Source organism: Nannospalax galili, unplaced genomic scaffold, assembly GCF_000622305.1.
Source record: "Nannospalax galili isolate Female #2095 unplaced genomic scaffold, S.galili_v1.0 scaffold243, whole genome shotgun sequence".
Classification (NCBI taxonomy): Eukaryota; Metazoa; Chordata; class Mammalia; order Rodentia; family Spalacidae; genus Nannospalax; species Nannospalax galili.
In genome coordinates this window covers 8706134-8725283 of record NW_008353490.1, presented here as the reverse complement: position 1 = coordinate 8725283, position 19150 = coordinate 8706134, and the positions used below count along the sequence as shown (strand labels likewise).

The window sequence follows — 19150 nt, the reverse complement described above, 5'->3', positions numbered from 1 at the left end:
ATCTATCAATCATCTATCTATCTATCTATCTATCTATCTATCTATCTATCTATCATCTCTCTCTCTATCATCTTCCATCTACCTACTAATCATCCAAGTACTTATCAATTTTTACATCTATCTCTCTGTATGAATCCATTTATGATAGATTAACATATCATTTGTTGAGGCCTATTTATCTATCATATCTGTCATCTATCACTCTATCTATATCATATATTTATCTATAATCTATTGTCTATCGTCTACCTATCCTATCTGTCATCTATTTGCCTATCTTCCATCTACCAATAATTCATGTACTTATCAATTTACATATCTATCTCCATACATATATCTATGATGAATTAATTTATATTTATCTATCTATAGATCAATCATCTATCAGCCATCATCTATCTATTGTCTATATATCATCTCTGTATCCAAACTACCTATGTTTTCTTCCTTCCTCCCTTTCCCTCCTTCCCTCTCTCATTTCCTCCCTCCTTCCCTATTGCCTGTCAACTACCTTCAGTATCTTGAGCCGCCATTCTCCTGTATGTATTTTAATGCTATAGGCAAATGCAAGCCTGATCTAGAAAGGAAACTGAGAGCATGCAGGAAGGCAACAGAATGTGCAATGACCTGTGGTTCTCGCTGTAGCTCCCTGACCTCACTCCTCTCTGCCACAGCTCTCTATGTGGAACACAGAGGAATGACATTGCCTCTTGGACACAAAAGTTAGATAAAATACACAGAAGAGTGGGATAAATTGGACTAATTGTTAGGAAAATTACATCTATATTGGAAAGTAATATATATTCATAATTCAAATTTTAAATCAAAATAAATTCCAGGTAGATAAAAATTAAGTGTAAGAGACGGGTCCATGAAATTACTAGAAGAAACCATGAAATTGTTGTTGTAGCTTTTTATTATGGCAATTTTTTATATATATAGCCAGGAGACAAATGAGTGAAAGGAGGCAAATGGGTAAAATTTACCCACAGATCTTCTTCACCTTAATTTTAACCTTAATCAGCTGCGGGTTATATTTATTTCATAGTACCTCCATCCACTTCCTAATTTAAAAAAATTTAAATTAATTCTTTGAGAATTGTATACAATATATTTTGATTGTATTCGCCCTCACTCCCCTCCCCCAATTCCTCGCAGATTCACCCATCTCCCTATCTGCCTCCCCAAATCAACTCCTTGGGTACGGGGCCATCCACTGGAGCATGATGGACCTATCAGGAGCCACAAACTTAAAGAAAACTGTCTCCCCCTCCCTCAGAAGCCATCAGCTGTTCATAGCTCCTCAATTAGGGATGGGGACTCACGAGTCCCTGATCCCCCTCCAAGCTAGAATGTTGACATAGTGCAGGTCTTACAAAGGTAACCACAGCTGCTGTGAGTTCCTGAGTGCAGCGGTCGGTTGTATCCTGAAGACACTGTTTCACTTGGTCCTTTACAACTCTGGCTCCCGCCATCTTTCCAACCCTTCTTTTAAGATATCTCTGAGCCTTGGGAGGCGATGTGATAAAGATGTCCCATTTGGGCCAGGTGCAGTGGTGCATGCCTCTAATCCCAGTATTTGGGAGGCAGAGGCAGGCAGATCTCTGTGAGTTCAAGGCCAACCTGGTCTACATGGTGAGTTCCAGGCCAGCTAGGGGCTACTGGGAGACTGTGTCTCAAGAAGACCAAAACAAAAGTTTTTAAAAAAGATGTCCCATTTGTGGTTGAGCCCTCTACTGACACTGTCTACATTTTGATCAGGTGTGAGTTTCTGTATCAAGTGATGAACAAAGACTTCTATAATATCTGAGAGCTGCATTAATCTATGGTTAGACAGATATGAATTTAGAGAGCAGTTTGACTCTATGTCCATTTATCAGAATAATAGTAGTAGGTTCATCCATGGGGCCTGTGGGATCCCCAACTATAGGTTCTTGGGATCGATTTGCAGTACCAGACATGTGTTTCTTCCTGTGGAATAGGCCTTAAAGCCAATCAGAAAGCCCATGAGAATGATTTAAAGTTACTTGAAAATATTCTTAGGATTAGAAAGATTTTAAAATGTGACATAAATTTCTTGAAATTGAGTGATAAATTTAGCCATGAATTTTGCCAAAAGTCAAATACTGACTTGACGAAAATATTTACGACTCATAATCACCGCCAAAAGGCTGATTCCTTTAAAATGTAGAAGTCTTACAAATGGAAAAGCAAAGGCCAACAAATCAATGGGATAAAATATGAATATTGCATCAAAAATACAAGTGGCTTTAAGATAGATAAAGGATACCCAGCATCATTCTTTTTAAAATTAATTAACTAGTTTTTGTTTTCTTTTTGAGACAGGGTCTTATATAGCCTAGGCTGGCCTGGAACTTACTATGTTGCTGAGTTTGACTTTGAACTTCTTATCCTCCTGCCTCCCACCTCACAAGGGCTGGGATTGTGCACGCCACCATGCCAGCTGGGATTGCGCACGCCACCATGCCAGCTAGGGGATTCATCTTCATTCTTAAGGAGAGAAATTTGCATAAGGATAGCACTGAGCTATCATTTCATATTGCTAAGACAGAGAGAGATTGAGATGTTTCCTAACATACTGCTGTGGAGGCAGAGAAGGGAGGCGCAGTTGTGGAAATGCTAGTGTAAAGTGGTTCCACTTCTAGCTAAGACTCTTGCAATATTTATCAAAGACACACACACACACACACACATACACACACATACACTTGTGCTCAGTAATTGTACCTTCAGAAAGGTATCCCATAGTCACACCTGTAAGGGAAGCAATGTTTGTTAAAACCAAGCATAGGCAAGGAATGGATGCCTTTCCCCAGGGACCCTGTAAATGCTCTCTGGTGCCAGGTCATGGAATCGAATCCTTTATTTATTATTTAGGTGTCTCGACAAGAAACAATCCACGTTCTGACCAAAAAGACAGGGGTTTTATGGTTGCCAGGACATAATCTCTTGGATACCACTGAGGACAAAGGCAAGGTCAGAACAGGGAGAAGTGTGCCAGGTGATGTAAAACCTATAGAAAACTAAAGAAAAAGCAAGCTCATGCCTGCAGGGTACCCCTGGGTCACCTGAGAGGGAAACAGCACTCTCACCCTCTGCTTTTCCTGGGAGGAAGGAGCCAGAACTCATGGGTAGAAACTGTACGCATGGCCCCCTACTACTCTTGAATTCTCCATTTGTGAGTTATCATCTAAACTTAAGTCAATTAAGTTTCAAAGACTTCTGAACATACTGTAACAAAGAGCGAAACTCCCAACAGCTTTCCTGGATTAGACGGTATGTGGATGCTTCAAGAAAAAGCCATAGGGCTTCAAGAAATAAGCGAAATGAATTTGTTGATTTGTATTGATCAAATAAGTTAGAAATTCTTAGTGCCAAGTCCTACTCTTATTCTTCAAGAAGAGTTCGAGCAATCAGCACAAAGGTTTTCTTTATAAGTGTATATTATAGTTTTAGGAGGGAAATTTTTATAGCAACAAAGAAAGTTATACAAATGCCACATGTTCTCTCATTTGTGGATTCCGGATTTGATGTAGGTGTAGCTTGTATGTGTATATATGTATGAAGGTAGACAGGATACTGAGGGCATGAGAAAGTAAAATGGGAGGAAGGAGGAAAGAAGAGCTGGGGGTGAGCATAGTCAAAGAACACGATATACTTGAATGAACATGTCTTTATGACCCATCACTGTATACAATGAATATGTCAGTAAAATTATATTAAAAATAAAACTACTTTCCCCTCCACTAGAGTTCAATCATTATGGAACAGGTATACACCCTTTCCACTCTTTTGTATGTTCAGTTTTATTTCTGTGTCAAGAGCATTACGATGTCAGGTTATGGAACACAGGTAATGAATTACTTTCTCAGGGGTCTTAATAACATTTGTAAAACATTTGCAGCCACAATTTTCAGGTTTCTTTGGGTTCGCTACCTCATTTTGATTTTTTTTTCTGCCATTTACCTAGGTGAAAGAAGAGTGTGGAGGTTAGTTAGGCACAAGAGATGCCCAGATCTGAATTCTCATCTTACCCCATCCCTATGGCCCTGCCCTGTGCTTCTCAGCTGAAATTAGAATAAATGAATTTCCTGCTTTGCGGAGACTCTGAATGAGGATCCCCGGCCACTCTCCTTGCCCCATGCATACTTTTCCAGCTTGGTTTCCCTGGGAGGACCCAGTCACCCAGGCACTTCATATTCCTTGTCGAATTGTCTTGGCCCTACGTGGGTCCTGGCAGGAAATACACAGGCCTGTATTCACTTTATTGACATAGTGCTAGTCTAATCGTACCTTATCTTTATCGTTTTCTTGAGAACCTCTCTCAAGATGGCCTGAAGTATGTAAAGCTTCTCTCATAGTGTTGACACACACCTTGGCCCTGCACAGTGTCTATAACTCCATTATTATTTGTCAGTGTGGACAGTTGGCAAGAATGTTATCATTGCTGTGTCCTATCAGGATCCCAGTGCCTCCTCTCTGAGTGCCCAGGCCTGGAGGAATCCTGTTATTTAGATATCTGGAAAATGAAACTCTTCAGCTATGCACAGGTTTACCACAAGCAAGGGACTCTGGACAACTCCTTTATTTATAGTAGCTAGGGGTCACTACCCACTCAGCCCCAGGGACAGTCCCAGATGTAAGTGGTTGGACTGGTGAATCACCCAAGTCCTGGTCTTACCCTTGAGCCTGGTTCTAGTTCTCCTTTCCCCCCACTCATGCAGCAGAGCCTGTTCTGAGCATCTTCTCAGCTGAGGGGTGTGAAGCTGGACATGGATCCTAGAGGAGGAGTGAGAGTGATGCTATATGGGTTGAATGAGAGATGTCCCTCACAGGCTTAAGTGTCTGAATATTCGGCCCCCAGCAGGTGGTGCTGTTTGGGGTGGTCATGGACTCTTGAGGAGGTGGGCCTAGTTGAAAGAATTAGGTTGTTGGGGCTAGACTAGAGTGGCCTTGAGGTTTATAGCCCAGCTCCACTTCCTGTCCAGCCCCTGCTTTCTGTTCTGACAAATGGGAGGAGGTGAGGCATTTTAGCTTCCGCAGCCATGGAACTACCTTCTGCCATGTCTCACAGCTGTGAGGAAATGCTTCCCCTCAAACTGAGCCAAAATAAACTGTTCCTTCCTCAGGTGTGTCTTCAAGCACTGTATCACAACAATGAGAAATGCAGTACAAGTGGGTTCTGCTTGGGAAAGGCTGAAGTTGACCCCAGGAAAGGAAGCTCTTGGTTCTTCTCGAAGCAAGGGCTGTCCTTCTATGCCCCTGTGTCCTTGTTAGTTTGTGCTGCTGTGAAAGAACACCATGAACTGGGTAATTTGTGGAGGGTAGAGACTGGCCTCTCATAGGTCTGGGAGTCCATAGCTACCTATGACAGCTTCAGCTTCTGGTGAGGGTCTGATTTCTGGTGTATAGATGTGGTGGGAGGTTCAGGCAGCTCTTAGTGGTTTCTTTTAATGAAAGTCCCAATCCCATCAACAAGGGTTTATCCTCCAGACCTCATCACTTTTCAAAACAGCACTTCCTGATGCATAGTCTTGGAGTAGTCAACCCAAGTTTCAATCCATGTGCTTTGGGGGAACACAAGCATTCAGGACCCATTGATAGTTGCTGGTTCTTAGCATGGTTAATTTGGGGGTGGGCAGGATTGTGAGGGTGGGAGTGTATTCTGATGGGGCATTTTCCAGAGGAAGGTGCTGTGTGTGAAGCCAGTAGGTTTATGATCACTTCATTGCAAGGTATGGGTCCCCAGAAGCATCCTCTGGGATGGGGCACCCTGGGGAGGTCAGTAGCACCAGCTTTCTAGGAATTTCATAGATCTAGAAGTGGTCACTTGGCTGGCCAGTGACTCTTGACTGAGCGAGTCAGTCCAGGATGTACTCATGTGCAGGACAGGAGGGATGGGGCAAAGGGAGACAGTGTCCTTGTCATGCAGTAAATTTTATCACTACAGGGCTGTCCAAGTCTCCTGAGTATCAAGTGCCTTAGAGTGTCCAAGAGAAGAGAGAGGGCACCTTCTACCCACTGTCCCTCTGGAGGAGGGTGAGAGTGTAAGAACAACAAAACCTGTCTTTGGGAAGCATGGGTTGGAACTGCCCTCTTGTTGCTTCCACCCTGCCTTCCTCTGGACCTGGGATTTGAGAAGTGTGCCAAGAGGCAGTTAGGAGCAGAGCCATGCCCTATCAGTGGGGCCTCACAGGGAGTTGCAATGCCCTGGGAGCTGTGTTGTGTAAAGCCTCGGCACTCTTCCAGAAATCATATGTCCTATCACCTCTGCCAGCAGGCAGTGAAGTGCCCTGATGCCAGGACATGTTTCCTGATAGAAAACAAATATCTCAAGCTGAATATAGTGGTTGGTGCAGACTTGCAATCCCAGCATGCTCTGGTTGCAGGCAGGAGGATCATAAGTTAGATGCCAGCCTGGGCTACATAGTGAGACATTGTCTCAAAAATATGAAACAAAAACAGCCTGCAAAGAACTCAGATATTCCCTTTTAGCTGCAAGCTTGTATCTGCAGTATTCAAAGGAAGAAGGAAGCCAGTATTCTAGGTTGAGTGACACACGTCACCTGCTGACACACCTCGCCATTGCAAAGAAGGCAAAAGCACTTCATTAAAAATACATGGCCAGGAGAAAGGAACCAATTATGGTTAATATGATATGAGTGGTCGATATAATTAAGAAATGACCTCTACTAAAAAGACTAATGAACAGTGCATCCTAACACAGCTGATGTTGCATGAACTGATTAAATATTTAGCAAGAACTAAGGCACGGAAGATGCTGAGTGTCCATACCATATTTCTGCTGCTGAGGGAACTTGAAGTCCACTCCACAGTCACACACAATGCAAGCAAGGTGTGGTCAGGAAGATCAGATGGGACAATTGTGGAGGACTTTCCTTGCGTTCTTCTTCCTGAGCCAAGCGTGCCCAGGTTGAGGAATAAGGTCCAGAAGAAGCCCAATGGACTTAAATATCAGTTGTTGGACTAAGGATGTAGCTCAGTTGGTAGAGTGCTTGACTAGTATGCATGGGGCCACATAAAACTGAGCATGGTGGGTAAACGCCTATAATCCTAGCACTCAGGAGGATCAGTGGATCAGAAGTTTAAGGTCATCCTTGATTACATAGCAAGTTTGAGGCTAGTCAGGGCAACAGGAGACCCTGCTCCCCCACCCCGCCCTAAATAGAAATATCAGTTGCATCATCTTGCAACTCTGCTTCTTGTAGGTTCTCTCTCTTTGGGCATAAGCTATACCACTGGATTGTTTGGGAGGTTGCAGAGAATAGTTTTGCTCTCTCATTTTGAAAATAAAAATAGGAAGAGGAAGTAATTAAAAACCACTTAAGATGGTTTATAATGACAAGATGGACTCACGGTGAGTGTCCATCCCTTATTGTTTAGGATGGTTCATGTTAGCTGATACTTTGGACATTCTCTAAATCAGTGACTCTGGATCACTGAGCTGATGTCTTAGCCTGCCTTGGTGTTGGGTGTTTCCTCTAACACGAAATTTCCTAGGAGTTCTGGCTTCTTTGACTGTGGCAGTGCTCCTTGAGGCCTCTTTGGAGTCTGCTCTATTCCTGATACTACGCAACTGCAGAGCAGGGAGCTGTGATTGCACTAGATAGCGGTGGTCAGGCCACAGATGTACCAAAGGTGACTTCTGCCTCCACTATCCTTGAGCGAGAAACAGTCCCTTCATTCTTCCTGTCGCCAAGGAAGCCCAGAAAGAGGCGAATGGATTGCCAAAAAGCACATGTGCTCTTGATGTGGGCTTGTTTCTGAAAACTACCCAGTGTTGGGTGAATAGTCTTCAAAAAGTATATGTGAGGTTCTAAGAATAAACAAAAAGAGGGAGGAGCCAGGTGGGCAGCTGCTGCCCCCTGGAACAGTTCTCCTGCCGTTCCCTTGCCTAGCTCAGCTCCAATGAGGAGCTCTGCGGGGTAGAAAGGGAACCCTAAGTCCTGCTTCTTCCTTGGTGCCCTGTGGGCTACACAGTGGAGCTGGTGGTGGTGACAGTGCAGATGATGGCTTGCTGATGTGGGAAGCTGTTCCTGGCATGGGAAATGTGCTCTCCCTTCTCTGTAGATTCTGGAGAAGCCCAGAAGGCAGCACTCCAGCTGAGCAGGAGGGAGAACAGGGCAGAGTAGCGCTAGCTGGGCTGCATCCTTGTGCCTCTGGGGTCAAGAGGCAAATTGCCATCTGGGACTCATCTGCAGAGGGCACTGCTGGCAGCTTCTGCTATGGGGTGCTCCCTGGATTATGCCTTCTTGTCTGTTATCTGGGGGCTGGCTCCAAAGGCACCTGGGGTAGCAACTTAGCAAGAGCTAGGTGACTCGGTGCTTATGGAATAGAAGGCTCCTGTGTGAACAGAATGTGTTACTGAATGATCCTATAGAAAGTTTCTAGAGTCTTAACTCTTTTATGGGGCAAAATGAACTGCAATCCAATCCCCATAATTGCACATGCTCTTCTTTTCTATGGAAGACAAAACAGAAAATTATCCCAAAGTAGAAATGGGAAAATCTGAACAAAAGCCAAGGCATTTCTCATCAAACAATGTAGATAATACCCATAGGTGGCTGCTGTCCTTCTGCAGTGGTTGTGGGCCTGTCCTGTCTCTCCAGTGTCAGGCAGGCTCAATGTAGTCTTTACCCTTCCCACGTATTCATATCCTTGCTGAGGCACCCACTCGGGAAGGAGAAACTTCAACCCCCCAATAAGCAGGAGACTTGAAGTATGGTGCTGGTGTTCTGGGTGGCGTAATCCAGGACATCGAGGTTAGTGCAGAAACAGTTTATGTTTCTTGTTCCTAGGGACACTATGGAAATGAGAGCCCATCTCTGAGACCTCTCAATCAGGAAAAGAAATGATAAATAAATAGAAATAAATAAAAACCCTCAAAAAGTAACTCAGAAACATTTTTGCAAATATAAAGTATGTGAGCTATTGTGTCCCGAGGGTATAGAATTAACTTGCACAATGATAATTTATATTTTATGTGAGTTTTATTTTTATACACCTGCTTTTCTTTGCAATTCATGAAAAAACATATTGATATCAAGGCAATTGTGCTGTCACAGAATTCATAATCCTAACTGGGAGCTTTCACATCAGTATGACACGTCTCTTTTATGCTAACTCTGGCAATTTAGAAAAAAAATACAGGTTATAAACAGCTAATAAAACTTTCCCATTTGTGAGTAGGATACATTTTCTCTCCATTCAGTGGAGTCAAGAAATTCTCATTGGTCTTGAAGAAAAAGTTGTTGCAAGGTGTGGGGTGAGGGAGCAGTGTGTGTGTCCACCTGGGGGAGTCCATGCACAGCTTTCTGTTTGGGTGGTTTCAGCCAGTTCCATCTTATGGCTCAGTTTTGGGGGTTTTCTCCCATGGGTTTTAAGCTAAAGCTAATAAAATGTTCCCAGTAGTCTAATTCTGAAGTATTAATGTTTTTGAGGCATATGGTTCAGTGAGTCAGCAGAGGGCCAGGAACCTTAGTATGCACAGAGCCAGCAGTGAGAGACTTTGGATTTTACTGGTCGGGTGGCCCCTGTGTGACAGCCCTGTGCACGTGTAGAAGCCATGGTGGCTGTAGGCCAGCTGCTGTAGTTTGAATGTGAAATGCCTCACTTTTGCTTGAACATTCAGTTCCCAGGTGGTTGGGCTGCTTAAGAAGTGGAATCTTACGGGAAGCAGTAAGTTATTGGAGACAGACTTCAGGTTTGATAATCCAACTCCAGTGTCTGCTCTCTGTTTCCTGACTGGGTATGCAATGTGACCAGCCAGCCACTCCTGCTCCTGCAACTGAGCCTTCCCTATCATGATGGACTGTGTAACTCAAACTGTGAGTCAAAAGAAACCTTGTCTCTTGTAGCTGCCTCTTCCAGGTGGTCACAGCAACCTCAAAAGTAACTAATGCTTCATTTGTGGAACTGGACTTGAACCTCATATAGTTTTACAAGTCATGAGATACTGTTATTCCCTTCCTTTTTTTTCATTTGTTTGAAGATACAATGTCGTTCTTGGTTCCTGGGCAGTATCACAGGAGGCAGGGACAGGTTGGGGTCCTGGCTGTCAGCTCTAGTGCCCCAGGGCTCTGCCTCTGTCTCTCATTCTCCCACTGTAGGAACGCGTGTTTGCTTAACCCCATCAGCTCTGTTGCAGTTCACCTGTCACCACCCACTGCAGGGGGTACCTGAGATTGAAGAAAGGGATGTGGTCCAAATGGAGCAGAGCAAGCATGCACATGCATTCATTATCAGTACATCTCACACTGGCAGCCCACCATCTGCCAGTGGTGGACTGATGCTTACAATGAGGAATACCCTGAGAGTGCAGAAGGGTTGTGGTCTCTGAGGTTTGCTAGTGATACACCATACTCACAGTTAGCTCACTGGACATAGAACTGAGCCTCCATCAGGTTCTCTGAGGTGTCAAGGGCACAAACTTGGCAGGAGGCATCTGCTCTTTCTTTTCTGGCTAGTCAGGCTGGGAATCCCAACCTCCTGCCACTCAGCACCCTGTGATAAACACAGGACAAGTCTACCCTTGTCAGGTCTTGCTGTGCTCTCTCTCACCTGTTTGGTCAAGGTCTGGCTTCTCTGAGCTGAGTTGACATGTGCCATCTCCCTCCTCAGGACAATAGAGGGTCTTCCAGGGTCTTCTCCCTGGAAGGCCAGAAAGGACAGGATTGTGAGACGTCTTCACAGGGCATGCATGAGTAGTTCATGGCTGAGTGAGATGGCAGCACATGGACAGGGGATTGGGCAAGAGGTGTTGCATCATTTGCATGGTCTACCATCACAGAGGTGGGAGCTATTGGGTCCTTATACTCTCTGTTCATGTCCACCTTCTCCATCCCTAACACACACTCAGCACCATGTGATGGAACAGGGCTGGAACATTTTTAATCTTGAAGGAAATTGTGTGAAAGGTGGTGTGAAGATGGTTTGAGACCAGCATGATGGGAAGCAGGCCCCCAGGCTTGTGGGGTCTGCTTCTCCCTGAAGGATCTTCAGGACCTCATGAGTCTCCTGTAGGGAAAGAAACTGTCCTTCTCAACTCTTGGGAGCTATAATAACCGTGCAAGGTCCTTAGAGGTCAGGCAATTGCATTCTGATTGACCTTTACTTTGGAAGAAGACAGAAGACTCCACACAGGCTCTGGGTTTATCCCTAGCGCTGAAAAAAGATAACAAGAGGAAGACAAGATAGTACGGAGCACAGCAACAGCAACTGAGTTTTGTGTTGGTGTGGGACTCATCTTGAAATTCAGTTGAATTCTCTTGTGGGCTAGCTAAAAGATTCATCATTGTTCAAATGCCAGTGGTGGATTGAGGCTTACAGTGAGGAAGGCTGGTCTTGGACACCCTGAGAGTGCAGAGGGGCTGTGGTCTCTGAGGTTTGGTAGTGACACACCATTCTGGGGACTTGATCCCCACTCACAAAAGTTTTTGGCTGACACTGCTGCTCCTCCTGCCCTCGATGCTCTTCCAGCAAGTGTTGAGCTGTCGTCTCCTACTGTCCCTTCATGGAGGTCTTTTCCTGATTCCTAGTCTGTATCAGATGTTCCTTGACTTCCTCTCAGCATCTTCTTTAGTTGCATCCCACATTCATCTGCTATTCCATGTTACTGTATCTCTTTTCAGCTGTTTGCCTCTGGCTTCTGCATCCACAGCAAGTTAACTGCATTCCAGTGGAGTCTCTGATCTTATTGAGGCTGGGCCTGGGGCTCACAGTTGGGAGTGAGGTGGGGAGATATGTGGGCTGCTCCTGTGTAGGCCAGGCATGCAGGCATCTTTTATGCTGGTTTCAGACAGCTGTGCATTCTTCATATTACACTGTAAACACCTGTCTCACTCATCCATTTAAGGAAGAAAAGGGAGAGGTGGGAAGAGAGAAGAGTTGAAAGGCACAAGAAAGAAAAAGATAAAAAGATCTTAAGAAATTAGGTGCACTCTGGACGGGCAGGTCTGTCGGGTGTGCCTCTTCCCCAGCCCAGCCACAGCTGAAGGGGAAGCAGTGGAGCATTAGCTAGAATCAAACACAGGCCCAGGCTACTTATAACTCTAGCTCTACATCTTAACTTCCCAGGAGAAATAACACAAACCTGAAAGCAAGCAAAAAGTGAGAGAAAGCTCAAGTGTCACGAAGTGATGTGTTTAGAACCTAGAGATTCAGGGACAAGTCCAATTTCCCAGTACTTTCTGGAAATGAATGTACCCAAGGCCCTGGTATTACAGAGCAGAAAGCCAGAGTGTCAGTGCTATGCAGGACTTCATCCTTGCATGTTCTGGGATGCTTAGTCCTCAGCTGGGAGAGCTAATACCAGGGCGCTTCAAGAGCCACCCAAGGGCCAGAGTGCCCACTGCCGATCTCCTCTGTAGACATGGCCTTGGAGACAGTCAGTAACCTACCGACTGCTCTCTCAGGATCACAACTTCTCCCCTTCCCAGGAAAAACAAGGTTATTATTATACCCTAATGTGTGACCCAGCGGCCCGTATCATCTTACAGAGGATGAATAAGGAGGCGAGGGCCGGGCTGTGCGGTCAGTGTTTTCAATATGCCCCCTGCCAGCTATTACATCACCCAGCTCCTTCTCTAAGAGGATTTTCAGCAGGCTTGGCTTCGTTATTAAAATAGTAATTAATTTTTTCCTCTCCACAAAACCCGGGACCTTCAGATGCAGCCTCAGGAGAAAGGGTGATCCCCTTTGAAAGTGGCCTTTCTGGCAGCCGTAATCGGCTCTCCAGCCTGCAGTACACATGTTCCCCCGTAAATGTGATTAAAGAGCCACACAAAAACCCCTTGCAGAAAATTAATTCAGTTTCCAGAATAAAAAGTCTGATAAAGTTGTGCGATGGTCCGGTGACAACGCATAATAGAAGGGTAGAGTTTGATCCCCTTGACGGATAAATGAGCGGCCAGAAAGGTCTGGGAGTTCCCAGAGTCAAAACATCTGCTGCAGCTCATTCCCTTTAGCTTGGGGTAGGAGATTCATTAGCCATACCAGGCCTCCGAGTCCAAACGCTGGGATGCCATGTGTCCTCCTGGGCTGTTGTGAGGGCCTGACCTACTCCCAAATGCGGACGGATGTCCTTCTGGAGGAACTGGAAGCTCCTGGGCTTCCTGTGTCTAGTAGGGTGTCCTTGGTCCTTTGGGTTGACTTTCCAGGTAGCCTCTGTCACCTGTGCCCAGGGAGGCTTTTGGTGCAGAGGGCGAGGCCTGTTTGAGAGCCCCGTTCTGACATTTACCAGCAGCCTGACTTCTTAGCTTTGATGGATGACCTAGGGTTTCTGCCCCATAAATAGGTGTGACAGGACTTCTTTGGGCGGTTATCTTGAGGATGAGGGGAGATACCCATTTTGGGGCTCAGTGCTGATCCCCAGTGGAGAATCAGAGACTATAGTCTCCCTTCTTCCAACTGGGCAGGCGGAAGAGAGAGAGTAGCCTAAACTTAGTAATGATTGTGGACCCCTGAAGTGGTGTCTAGCACCCCTCAAAATTCACCTGCACCTTGGACTTCAGAATATGATTTACTTGAATAAGTGTTTTTTTGCAGACTAATTAGCAAAGAAGCTCAGGGTGACATCACCCCAGATTTAGGGTGACCCCTGGGTCTAGTGACTGTTCCACAGAAAAGGAGAGCCTATAGCAACTCAGAGAACCCCAGTAAAGATGAAGTCAGGTCTGGGTGATGTAGTCACACTCCAAGGAAGACCTGGAGTGGCCAGGAACTGGGAGAGACTGGAAGATCCTGCCCTGAAGCCCCCAGGGGATACGTGGCCCCGAGGGCACCTAGATTTTGGACATCTGTCCTCTGGAAGTAAGAGAATAAGTTTCTGTTATTTTAAGCCCTCAGCCTCTCGCTTTCTCATCCTTTATTGTGGGGGGGGTCTTTGAATGTAAAGGACTACTGCTCCTCTTGTTAAGTGTAAGTTTAAGTAGCTACTGGAAAGTGGAAAATAGAGAAAGCAATAAAATTCTGATTCCTCGACTTTTGGTGTTTTAACAGTTTCGCTACTTTCTGGTTGAGATAATATTTTGCAGCTCTCTCAGAGAAGCTCATGTTAGAGTAGGAAATCCACAAAACCTTGAACCAGAATGATTTTTACACACGGCTTATTCCTGAGATCAGAGGAAAAACATCTTTGCCAGAGTTTCTTACTGTTTTTATACAAAGGATACGTGGAGAAGCTGGGTAAAGCTTGCCTTATTTATTGTGGCAATTTCTGCATTGAAATAATAATTGTTAATAGAATTGAGTGAGCAAGAGCTCTTCCTCAGTAAGCCACAGCCCTTACAACCTCGCACATTTAAACACAATGATTACTGACAATCATCCACTTGAAATCCCCCCAGGTTTTTATGTCAATGTGGGAATGCACAAGAAATAAAAATGGGATTCACATTTTCGCTCTGTTTCTCTCTTCTTACTGGACCAGATAGCTTCAGAGCTGGGAGGGGCGAGCTCCTTCCAGTTTCATAGTTGGTTTAATAAATTAATTGGCCTGCAGAGAACATCTGGGTGCAGGTGTGAGAATCCAGGCCCCCACCTCTGTGAATGCTGGTGGACACAGCATGAGAATGTGGCAGCTTCAGCACATGTTGCCAATGCAGATCATGGGTTCAACTTTGCAGAGTATTTCCTGGTACTCTCAAGCTCTGTCTGTGGCACAACTGAGAGTGCTTTGCATTCATAGAGCAACCCTGGCAAAGTCATGTCATGAGGTCACCCTGTGGACCACTGGGCATCTACAGTGTGCCTCACACTTGGTAAGTGCCACTTCTCTTCCTCGAGGCTGGGGCTGCTTTGCAGAGCTAGCAGAGTCCTCCCCTGTGGCCACATCCTTTCCCCAGCTCTGAAGGTGCTTGATCACTGAGCAGTGTACCTCCTCCTGGCTACCCTGAACCTCACGAAATGTACAGAATGGTGCCTGGATCCCAATATTTGTCACTTTAATTTACTGTTATTATCTTCAACTACACTTGCCTACCAAATTTCATGTAGAAACCTCTAATTCTCCCTTACTTAAAAACACACAGGCTGAGAAGTTTAGTTGGTTACTCTCATATGTTTTATCGCTTTGATTGGGAATGAAGTCAGCTTAGCTATTAATTCCTGCAGTTATCAGGGAGAGTGTCCCTTTAAGGTCTTCCCCCCTCAACCTAACAGCCCCATTCAGGTCTGCAGGTATGGACTAATGGTTCAATTACAACTTGGGGAGAGATGAAAGGGCAGGAAATGGCTGTCATGGCCCCGGAGGTAATATCTGCAGAAAAAGGAGTGCACCAGCAAATGAGGTGCTAATTAATGTCCAGTCCCAGGGCTGAGAAAGGGACCACAGCAGCTCAGACAGCTCCCTTCCTGTGGCTGAGGGATTTGGTGAACCTTACTTTCAAAACCCATAGACCTGGGCATCAGAGAGGTCCAAGGGCTAGGGTGCCTCGGGTTCATTTCTCTTTGGGAGGTTCTTTGACTTTCTCCCTCCGGGGCAGCCATTCACCCTCCCTGAGGAGGGAACCATCCTTTCCGTTCTGCTCAAACTGCCAGGTGGAAGTATATTTCTATGTACTTTGAGGGGTTTGAGGGGAGGGGTATGCTGGACATGGGACAGACTTCTGTTGGAAAAGGACCCTCATTTTAAACTCTCAAAATTTTCTGGGACTTTCACATAAATGACAAGGAAATTTTACATTTTAAAAGATTTTATTTATTGGACTGGTGAGATGGCTCAGTGGTTAAAGAGCTGAGCCGGCTATGCTTGCAGAAGACCTGGATTTTGTTCCCAGGACCCACATGATGGCTCATGATGGTTCATAACTCCAGTTCTAGGGATTCCCAACGCCCTCTTTTGGTCTCCTTGGGCATTCCATGCATGTGGTACACTTACATGCACACAAAACACTTATACATATAAAATTAAAAAAAGATTTCGTGTGTGTGTGTGTGTGTATGTGTGTTTGTGTGTGTGCAGATGCCTGCAGAGGATAAAGAAGAGTGTCAGAGTTACAGGCAGTTGTGAGCTACTCCATGTGGGTGCTGGAAACTGAACTCTGGTCTTCTGGAAAAGTAGCAAGTGCTCTTAACTGTTGAGCCATCTTTCCAGCCCCCTGTTTGCATTTTGAAAAGCAAAGCATAAGACAAACTAGCATTCTAATTTATCATTCGTCGTTTTCTGATGGAGCTGGTATGTGAGTGGGTGCAGTGGACTTAGGCCCAGGGTGAAGGCAGAGTTTTAGTCTTTGCTTTTACATGATGCTCTCTGTGTTTTGCATTCCAATGATCTTAAGTCAATATATTCAAGTTTAAGTAAAAAGTGGGTAAAGTAAAATATGGGGAGAGGGCAAGTTCCCCCCAAATCTCAAGGTTACTGCTTGCTGCAGAGGTATTCCTACAGCTTTGTGAGGAGAGGTGCCTGGCAGGATTTGTGTCATGGATTCTTGAATTCAACTGTAGACCAAGCCATGGAGGACTTCATGATGTCATGAGTAGGGGTACTTGGAAGAGGGGACATTTAAAGTAGACTGTTGGCTGAAGAGGCTGCTGCTGAATTAATCTTTTCAGTGTTGAATCCTGATGCTGTTGATTGAGAATATGCCCCCAGCTTAGAGAAAGCCCTGCTTTTGCAATTGGTACCTCGTCTGACTTAAATGTGTTGCCAAGGAACAAAGGAAAGCCTCCATTAGCCAGGGAATGTCACGATAATTATTTCTGGTGTGAGCATCTAAGAATCACATCTTAAGCTAGACTTTTTGGGAGGCACTGATGAGTGAATGCCAGAAGTAATAATCTGACATTAAGCCTTTGTGATCTGACCAAATGAATGTCTAGGAAGAGAATTTATGGCGAAGTCAGATTGTACGTTACTTCATGAATGCATTCCTTTTAGAATGTAAATGACAGAAAAATTATTCATTTATACCTATAATCAAACTACAAGTTTAACAGATAATGAAAACGCACACAAAAACTATTAAAATGACACCAGAAATATGGCTTCAATCAACAAAAGGCAAGACATTCAAAGTGAGTCTTGAGAACTTTAACAAAAATGCCTTTATTGTGTTGGATTGGGACTCTGGGATGCCAGGAGCAGTTTAATGGGCTGCAGATACTCCTGATAGAAAAATCATGCCTTGGGAAAGCATTTTTATGTAGTTTCTTTTTTTCATGATCTGAGAATTGCAGAGGGATTTACAGAATAGTTGAGGAGGAAAGTCTCAGATCAGAAGCTACACAAGCAAATAGTCCTGTCCAGAAAATCCCACTCAAAGGGTAGCTACTCTAACGGGGAGCTGAGCAGGGATGTGGAGAGGAATCTGAACCCTCTGAAGTCTATCCTCTCCATTTGGACTTTGACTTTTGCATTTTGATCTTCCATTCCTTCATTACATAAAACACATATGCTGTCTCTGTCCATCTCCTCCCCTCATCTGTAGATTGCCAGAGGGAGTTATGATTGGAGTGGTGGTGAATGCTTTTCTTATATCTGGAGGCCTTGTGTTGTTAGACAGCAAGAGAAGAAAGCTGACTGGACATTCACTAGGAAGGACGGACCACAGAGTTAGGAAATCATTGCCCACTGGTGAATCTCACTGTGGCTGTGCTTCTGCCCACATCCACAGTCAGGCACGTGTGCAGGGGCCAATAACCCAAGATTCCTGAAAGATGTGTCATTTCACCCTTACAGCCTCCAGGTATTTATCCTCTGAAGTCACCTGGCTGGAAACTGCAGCTCCAATCAGGATCCCACATCTTCACTGGACCTCAGCAGTGATGGTGGTGTTCTTGACGTGCTTCTTGGGGGAACCCTGGACATTTTGTGTTGAGCCTCACTCCTGTGTTTCTTCACAGGACCTGAGCAGGCCATAAGGGAGGAGGGATGAGTCACATGGAGGGAAGTTCTAGGCATCTTCCTTGTGACCCTGACCTGGTCCTCCAAAGGAGGTCGGTTCCTAGATCAAAAGACATGAAGTCCAGATCATATAAACTTCAGTACTTTGAGAAGTCCAGGGAAGGGGAAGGCTATACTGTGAATGTTCTTCACAAGGTTCATGAAGACAAACTAAAAATGTTGTTAATGGAGGTAAGTATCTGGCCATGTGCCACTGGAATCAGGGGTAGCTGGAGATCTCAGACCCCAGGATCAGTGGACATAGCAGCTCCCAAGGAGTATCTGCACTGAACGACACTGGCATTTCAATCTTCCTACCTTTGCAGAGGGGGACCTCAGGTATCATCCTGATCTTTCTGCACTCTAAACATGGGAAAGACTTGCTACCTTGAGGCATTCTCTCAGACTTTCTTTCCTCGGTGTTCTGGCATAAGTGGGAGGGAGCCAGTGTTCTGCTGGGCTTTGCCACAGCATCACCCTCTGTTCTTTGTCTCCTCATTGCTCTCTGCCCCTTGTACACCCACCAGCTCAATCTTGAAGCAGCTTGGATTCCAGCAGGGCCCGGCTCTGGAATGTTCTGTGGCTCTCCATTGGCTTCAGGACCAAATATAGTTCCTCAGTTTGATCTACAGATACTCCTGTTCTTGACATCACTGCCTCTGGCTTCTGATCCAGCATGATCACACCCTGGATCTCAGTATTCATTCAAATTTCAGAATACCTGGGTATAACTTTAGCTTGGGTCACCTTGCCGAGTTCCTCTCAGGGAGACGTAGAGTCAAGGAAAGAGGAACAGAGATGTTAGGGTGAGAAGGAGGAAAGATACTGTGTGTTGTTAAATACTCTAGCCCCAAGGGTGTTGTCTGCACAGAGCCTGAGCCACAGGCCTTCAGTGAGGTCCTGGGCACTATGGGTCCATGGCCATCTATCTCCATCTTTGGATTTCAGTCTTGAGATGGTTTGGTGAAATTGTGAAGGGAATTCTGCTTTGTGGGGACATACACCAGTGTCTGCATTGTTGCCTGGGGGAGCTGAAAGCCCAAGACTGGTCTGTATAGTATCTGGGAACCTCTGTTGCCCCCACTGGCTTGGATCCAGGGAACAGCCACCTGTAAAACACCTGCCTTCATCTGCCCTGCTGTGAAAACACATGGTGCTGTGTGGTATCTTTCACTTCCTGTCTGCCTTCCAGGCTCACTGACTTCCACCCTGCAGTGGTTGGCGGGG

General features: G+C 45.3%; 1 protein-coding gene across 1 annotated transcript in view; it reads left to right on the top strand.

Moving 5' to 3' along the window:
• LOC108491679 overlaps positions 1-19150 on the top strand; it is a 95350-nt gene that overhangs the window by 9959 nt on the left and 66241 nt on the right. Inside the window, exon 3 of the mRNA XM_017802606.1 lies at positions 1-88. Coding sequence (XP_017658095.1) covers positions 1-88 — 88 coding nt within the window. The remainder of the gene's footprint in view (positions 89-19150) is intronic.